General features: G+C 56.2%; 1 protein-coding gene across 1 annotated transcript; it reads right to left on the bottom strand.

The window, feature by feature from the left end:
• Positions 1-1232: 1232 nt before the first annotated feature.
• Positions 1233-7730, bottom strand: LOC112616858 (keratin, type II cuticular Hb1-like; the record flags this gene model as incomplete). Its single annotated transcript, XM_025373655.1, has 9 exons — positions 1233-1863; positions 3273-3304; positions 3507-3727; positions 4001-4126; positions 4389-4553; positions 4767-4862; positions 5622-5682; positions 6476-6684; positions 7494-7730. Coding segments are annotated over 9 exons (1323 nt in total), but the record flags the coding sequence as incomplete, so codon positions are not given.
• Positions 7731-7736: the final 6 nt, after the last annotated feature.

Raw genomic sequence — 7736 nt, 5'->3', positions numbered from 1 at the left:
TTCCCCCGAGGGTCAGCCCAATGCCACCACCATTGCTACTGCCACCACCCACAGTCACAAGAAGATTCCCATCCCTGCCTCCCATGCCTGGTCCCAAGACCGTGAGACAGTCTGGAAAGTGATGTCAGAATACCTTCCAATAAAGCACCCTCATTCTGAGGCCTGAGTGATCCACGTGCCTGGTATCCTGGCCTCATGAGGCTGGGCAGGGGGAAAGACGGGACTAGAGAAGGCAGGGTTTCCCTGCTGACTAGGAAGCCTTTTGTGCAGGAGACTGAGAAGGCACATGGTGGGATGGGGTGCTGCTCTAAGGAGCAGGATGCTTACCTAGTGCGAGCCTTGGCCTCCAGGGCTGGGGCTGATCCAAAGATTCTCCTGAGGAACTCAGAAGAGCCATGGGGAAATGCAGGCTCTGCCAGCATTTGGGCCTTGGAGGGCTGTCCTGCTAAGGGGGTAGAAAGGCTGTTTGCCTCCCTCCCCCCATGCCCAGAGCTGCCAGAACACATTCTTTTTGTGAGGAGGTCACAGACGTTCAGCTGCCCCAGGCCCCAGTTTCGGGTGGCCCAGCCAACTTTCATGCCAGCCGTCCTCAGCCCTTCCTGGTGCTGGGTCTGCCAGGTTCATGGTCAGCCAGGCCCTGGGGCCCTGGAGAGGTCCTTTGCATCTTGAATTCTGTGGGGGTGGTGGCTGGGGGAGGAGGTGTGTGTGTGCATGGGAGGAGGGTCCTAGAGTCTAGATCCCCCGTAACAGGTCTGTGCCTAGGACCTTAACGGAGGGATGGGTTTGTTTCTGGATCCATGGGAGTGGGGAAGGACATCTGTGTTAAGTCAGGGCTTGATGGGGGCCTCTATATGTCAGTGTGGCAGGTGTTCTGTGGCAGGGCCTATGCATGGAGAAATGTGTCCGTGATGGGCAGCAGCACATATGATGGGTACTGTGGAGCCTCAGGGAGGCCTCTGTGTCTGGGATCCCAGGGGGGTGATGGTGGTGGTGTGGGTGGAGGAGCTATCTGGGATGTGTTGGCTTCTCAGAGGAAATCTGTATATTTGACCCTACGGTCAGGGAACTTTCAAATGCTGAGGTGGGGGCTGGGGTGGAGAGTGAAAGAGGTGGACCAGCAGCCGCAGTGATGAAGTTCCCACCCAAGGTGTCAGGAGATCCAGGCCCTCTCGCCCGACTAAGAAGACGAAGTGGGCAAGAAGAAAAAGAGACTCTCAGGGCGCATTGCATATGACTAGGAGCTTTAATGGAAATGCTGAGACAAGCACAGGGGAGAGGGAGGGAGCCAGGCAGCCAGGCGGGAGAGGTGGCCTGTCCCACACGTGTATTAGAAGACAGTGGATTAGAAGGCACAGCAAGTCCACACCAAGGGGCTCCAGGCCCATCTGTCCCTCAGAAGCCACAGGCATCCAGGCCTCTGGACCCAGGTCTTTGCCTAGGGCTGCGAGGACACAGTCCTTTAGATGCGGAGGTGGGGAGAGCTGTGGGCTAGGAGCCCTGTGCTCCCGGAAGCAGTGAAGGGACTAGCGGGAGGGGATGCGAGACGGGAAGGCGCGGTGTGGGGGCCTGTGGGGAAGCTGGGCCCCGAAGCCCTCCTTCCCCACGTCTGAGGACCCTGGGAGCTCCGGCCTGTCTCAGGAGGCTGGGACTTCTGCTGGCGTGGCGGCGTCGGTACAAAGCAGGGCGCTCAGGCGAAGCGCACGGAGCGGCTGCTGCCGCAGGTCTGGCCGCAGGGCGCACACAGGCCGGTGCTCACTGCCACGTTCCCGCTGCAGGGGGCACTGCAGACGCTGCCGGTCACCGGCCGGGAGCCCGACACGCACAGGTCCCCGCACACGACCCCGCCGCGGGAGCTGCTGACACCTGCCGGAGGGGGAGCACAGGGCTCAGTCTCCTGGCGGCCAGAGGCCCCTTCTGCTCAGATCTTCTCCCCTCTGTTTCTATCCGCTCCCCTCAACACCCTCACATGGGCACTCGTTCCTGCAGTCTTAGCCTCAAGTGTCCTTGATACACTGTTAGCCCAGGTCCTCTCTAGAGGCAGACACAGCCATGCTTCGCCTCACAACAGAGACAGGTTCTGAGAAGCACAGCATTAAATGATTTTGTCATTGTGCGAACATCATGGAGTGCACAGACACAAACCTAGATGGTGTAGCCTACTACATACCCGGGCTCTATGGCAAGAGTGGCTATATTTTATTTATTTTATTTTGTTATTTCATTTCATTTCATTTCATTTCATTTTTTTGAGATGGAGTCTCTCTCTATCGCCCAGGCTGGAGTGCAGTGGCACGATCTCGGCTCACTGCAACCTCTGCCTCCCGGGTTCAAGCGATTCTCCTGCCTCAGCCTCCCTAGTAGCTGGGATTACAGGCACTCATCACCACGCCAGGCTAATTTTTTAATTTTTAGCAGAGATGGGGTTTCACCATGTTGGCTAGGCTGGTCTCAAACTCCTGACCTCAAGTGATCCACTCGCCTTGGCCTCCCAAAGTACTGGGATTACAGGCGTAAGCCACCACACCCAGGCCCCAAGGGTGTCCAGTCTTTTGGCTTCCCTGGGCCACATTGGAAGAAGAAGAATTGTCTTGGGCCACACATAAAATACACTAACACTAATGGTAGCTGATAAGCTTTAAAAAATCACATACAAAAAAATCTCATAAGTTTTAAGAAAGTTTACAAATTTGTGCTGGGCCACATTCAAAGCCGTCCTGGGCTGTATGCAGCCTTCTGGTCGCAGGTTTGACAAGTTTACTGTATAGCATAGCCGATTGCTTCTGGGCTACAAATCTGTACAGCATGTGACTGTACTGAAGACTGAAGGCAACGGTAACACCATGGTAGGTATTTGTGTATCTGAACATAGGAAAGTAGAGTAAAAATATGGTATTATAATCTAATGGGACTACTGTCCTATATTCCATCCATCCTTGACCTAAAAGTCCTTATGTGGTGCATGACTGTAGCTAATTAAGTTACTATAAGCACTCACTGCCCAACTCCGTCTTTCCTTTTAGAGTCTGCAAACTATGGTCACATGCAGGCTTCCTGTGTGTCAATCAAGTTTACTTGGAACCCAGTCATACCCCTTCCTTTAAGTATTGCCTTTGGCTGTGGCTGCTTTACATGACAACAACGGAGTGGAGCAGTTGAGGCAGAGACTGCATGGCCCACGAGCCTAAAGTTTTTACCATCTGAAGCTTGAAGAAAAAGTTTGCTGCCCAGAACCCCAGGCTTTTATTTCAGGACCCACAAAATGGATTACTTACAGACATTTACAGCACCAACGCCCTCACACAACCTTATAGGGAAAGCAAAAAGACAGAAATTAGTTGTGGGGAGCAAAACTGGTGAAATCTGTTAACCTGTAAATTCTCTCCTCCAATTAGCGTTGAGGCACATTCCAAGTAAATAATATGCAGACATGCTCCTGGGTGTTGAAGCACTGCAGCACTGCCTGGGGGAAACTGAGGGGACACCCTCCCCACAGCTGTGGTCCTCACCTCTGCTCCTCGCCCTCCAGCAGGCGCCTGTAGGTGGCGATCTCGATGTCCAGGCCCAGCTTGGAGTTCATCACCTCCTGGTACTCCCTGATCAGGCAGGCCATGTCCTGCTTGGCCTTCTGCAGGGCGCCCTCCAGCTCGGCCAGCTTGCAGCGGGCGTCACTGAGGGCCGCCTCACCCTGCTGCTCAGACTGGGCCACCGCGGCCTCCAGCTTGGAGTTCTGAAGACAACAGAGAGAACAAGGTAGATCAGAATCTCTGGGTCTCTCTGATGCTTACCTGGATGAGACCATGCTCCCCACCAACCTGGGAGCACCCCAGAGCAGAGCCTCTCGCCTTCATCACCTGGGACTCACTGAGAGACCACAACCAGGGACTCTACATGGACAAAGGGGCTGGAGAATGAATGCTGAGATCCAGATGGGGCACACATAGGCTGTGTGACAATGGTTAGGCCCTCGGTCTCTCTGACCTTGGTCACAGATGCCCCATACCTGGCACTTGGCATTCTCCACCTCGGCCGTCAGTCTCTGGATCATGCGGTTCAGCTCGTTGATCTCCTCCTTGGTGCGGCGCAGGGTCTCTCCATGCCTAATCACCGTGGCCTTCATCTCCTCACACTGGGGGAAGTAGAGATGCTCATGAGGCTCAGGGTGGGACTTCCCATCCATTCAGGGCACCACGGATGATTATGCAGGTTGTACAGTGCTCAGCCTGTGCAACCACACATGGCAGTCCTGCCCTGCCACCCTAACCTCAGAGTGGCAGCCATCTCTTCTCATCCCCAGAGACCAGCATCCCCAGAAAAGGAAACCTATTTAATAGATACCTCACATCCCTCCCACTGCCATGTCTAGCAGGCAGGTGTCCTGTGCCACTCACCTTGCTGCGGTACCAGGACTCGGCCTCGGCCCGGCTGCGGGTGACAATGTCGTCGTACTGTGCCTTGATCTCGGCGACGATGCAGTCCATGTTCAGGTCCCGGCTGTTGTCCAGCTTGACAACCACAGAGGTGTCTGAGATGTGGGACTGGAGAACTCGGATCTCCTGCAGGAGGTGGGGGCGGTGACTTTAGTTGAGAACACAGCCCCACCCACCATGTCCTGACTCCACCTTCTCAGGCTTTCTCTGGTCCCCAGCCCTGCCCCCTCACACAGCCTCAGGGACTGCAACCTCTACCCACATCCTGTCCAATACTCCCACCCCCCAACTCTCCTCTCTGCTGGCCACCAGGTCTCTGCCTGGCCCCTGGGCCCGCACCTCCTCATACAGCCGCCTCAGGAAGTCGATCTCCTGGATCAGGGCCTCCACGTTGGCCTCCAGGTCTGACTTGCGGAGGTAGGCGCAGTCCACATCCTGGAAAGGTGGGGCGTGTTGGAGCTCAGAGGACCCTGTTAATCTAGCCCCCAGACTCATCTCTCTGCCCATCCATTCCATGCAGCCAGGGGAAAGCAGTCCCCGGTGTCCCATTCCCATGCCTCTCCTTCCCTTCTGCCCTTCCTGGGATGAGCTGGCATCCTCTGCCCCTCTGAGGATAAATCCTGTTTGCTTTGGGCATGACTCACCAGCCTTTCACCCCTCCTTGCCCTCCTGTCTCCCCCTTCTTCCCTCCCCTGCTCCAGGAAGCCTGCCCAGACTGACCCCCCTGCTCTCACACCTTGACCCTTTCCTGTCCTTCAGTAGTGCTCCAAGAGCCCAGTTCCTGCTCCTGATTCTGCTCCATCCTCCCTTAGACCCTGGGATTGTATCTGTGCCTCAAGGTCCGACTCCCCAAAATGCTAGACAGACTGCACTGTCTCTCAGCAGAGACACTGTATCTGCTATGGCTCCAGGGGACTCAGCAACAGACCACAACCTCTGGAGCAGAGCAGGACACACAGAGGACAGTGCAGCGACCCCCTCACCCAAGGCAGGTGCTGATAGATGTTCCAAGGTCATTGTCCTTTTTCAAGACCCTGGATGCTCCATCTAATGACCTGCACCTGGGCAGTCCTATCCTACTGTGGAAAGGTCACTGTGCTCCACACTGAGGTTGAGACCCCCTGTGTGTCCCCAGGAAGAGCCTGTCATTCTGAGATCCCACAGATCTGTGCCTCTCAATCCTGTGTCACTTGCCTTCTTCAGAGCCACAAACTCGTTCTCAGCTGTTGCTCTCAGAGAAACCTCCTCCTCATACCTGAGGCAGAGCAGAGGGCAGAGAGGGGAGGTCAGAGCAAGGCAGGTCTCTGCAGAGCCCCCATCACATCACACTTCATCACAGCCACGGGGACAGTACTAGAAACACCCCCACACAGCCCGGGCCTGGCAGACTAGCTGAGTGCTTTCCGGTTGGATGTGGGATGTGTCTGGGATTCTCTCTCCACTTCAAACTGGGGAGGAAGAGGGCTCACCTGGTACCTCCCAGTCCTGTTCCCAAAGGGTCTCTGAGGTCCCCCAGGAGGCAAATAGGACTCAGCCCCCAACCCCATCCTGGGAGTAAACAGCATATCCTCCTGGGGCCTGTAGCCCCAACCTCCCTTCACTGGTGTGAATCCCAGCTCAGGTGCTGGACCTGCAGACCCTCGGAGCTTAGAACCCAAGGCAGTGGGAACACCCAGAGCCCCAGACCTGTCACTCGTGAGAGACCCTGGGCTCACATCTGACAGGTGCTACAGGTATCAGGACTGAGGGTCAGGAGAGAAGCAGAACCCTGCAGAGGCTTCCTCCCCACCAAGCGCAGGGGAGAGCTGCTGGGTGATGTGGCTCAGGGAAGAGAAGGCTGAAGTGGGATAGAGACAGGTAGTGGGAGTCACAGCCCTCCTCTTACACAGGTGTCTGGGCAAAGATTCCACAAATGAAAAGACCCTGCCACCCTCGGTCATCCTAGCGGTCATGGCCACTCACCCTACCTGGGAGTTCTTATTGTCTAATCCAGTGTATTTAACCTAAACCCCATTCCTGTGCCCAGCATCCCTCCTGCTGTCACTCACTTCTTCTTGTAGCCCTCCAGCACCTCCTGCACGTGGTTGAGCTCTGAGGCCAGCCTCCCACTGTCAGCCTCCACGCACTCGGCCTCCCGCCGCAGAGTCTCGATGTAGCCCTCGAACAGGGGCTCCAGGTTGCTCTGGCAACACTCGCGGTTCTGGAAGAACTGCAGCTTTGTCTCCAGCAGCTTGTTCTGCTGCTCCAGGAAGCGCACCTGCCATTCAGGGTGGGAAGGAGGGGCAGATGGTTTCTGGTGCCCCAAAACCGGCTGTGGGGGCTCACGAGGCGGGGGGTGCCTTAATGGGAACCCCCAAATTTGGAGCTTATCCGAGATTGAGTAGAGGTGGGCAGTGGGAAACAGAGTTTCTGGATTTCCTGGTCATGATTTGTGCCTAGATTTCCCACTCAGGAATGGAGCAAGGGCTGGGTGGTGTCAGTGCCTGCTCTCTGGGGAGCTCAGTGACCCCAAGCAGATGAACACAGTGGAGGCTCAGCTCCTCACTCTGAAGCCAGGTGAGGCAGCATCCCTCACAGGCAGAGTACCCAGGTTCGGATCTCAGATGGGATTTCTGGGGATGGTGCCAAGTAGAGGGTGTCTAAATTGAATCACCATCTGGAAGGGAGCTCAGCTGTTCCAGCTCTTCCCCTATGTCATCTGGAAGTCAGTGCACCCTACTTTCTCACCCTGGGTCTGCCCAAATCCCTCTGAGTTCAGCAGCAGCGGTCACATGTCCCCCACCCCCAAATCCCTGATATCTAGCTTGTGTCCCAGAGCAGCCTGGCCACACTTTTCCTTCACAAGCTCCCTGTATCTGAACTGTCAGCTGAGTCTGCGTCTTGAGTGCCTGTGTGTGTCTCTGTGTGTGTGTGTGTGTGTGTCTGTCTGTGTGTCTGTGTGCCTCTCCCATCAGACTGGGATCTCAGGCAGTCAGAGGTCTTTCTGTCTCTGACTCCATCCTCAGTGCCCAGCCCTGGCTGTGTAGGTGGTGGGAGTTCAGGAAGGGTGTGATCCGGGACACCCACCTTGTCGATGAAGGCCGCGAACCTGCTGTTGAGGGATTTGATCTGCTCCTTCTCCTCCTGCTTCACGCACTGAGCATTGGGGTCAATCTCCAGGTTGAGGGGCGTGAGGAGGCTCTCGTTGACCGACACGGTGGTGATGCATGGGGGGCTGGGCCCGCACACGCCCCCAGAGCGGTAGCCGAAGCTGCGTCCACAGGAGCCGGCCCTATAGCCTCCGCACACGCTGTGGCTGCCAAAGCCCCC

Source organism: Theropithecus gelada, unplaced genomic scaffold, assembly GCF_003255815.1.
Source record: "Theropithecus gelada isolate Dixy unplaced genomic scaffold, Tgel_1.0 HiC_scaffold_1126, whole genome shotgun sequence".
Taxonomy (NCBI): domain Eukaryota; kingdom Metazoa; phylum Chordata; class Mammalia; order Primates; family Cercopithecidae; genus Theropithecus; species Theropithecus gelada.
This window is presented reverse-complemented; position numbering and strand designations above follow the sequence as displayed.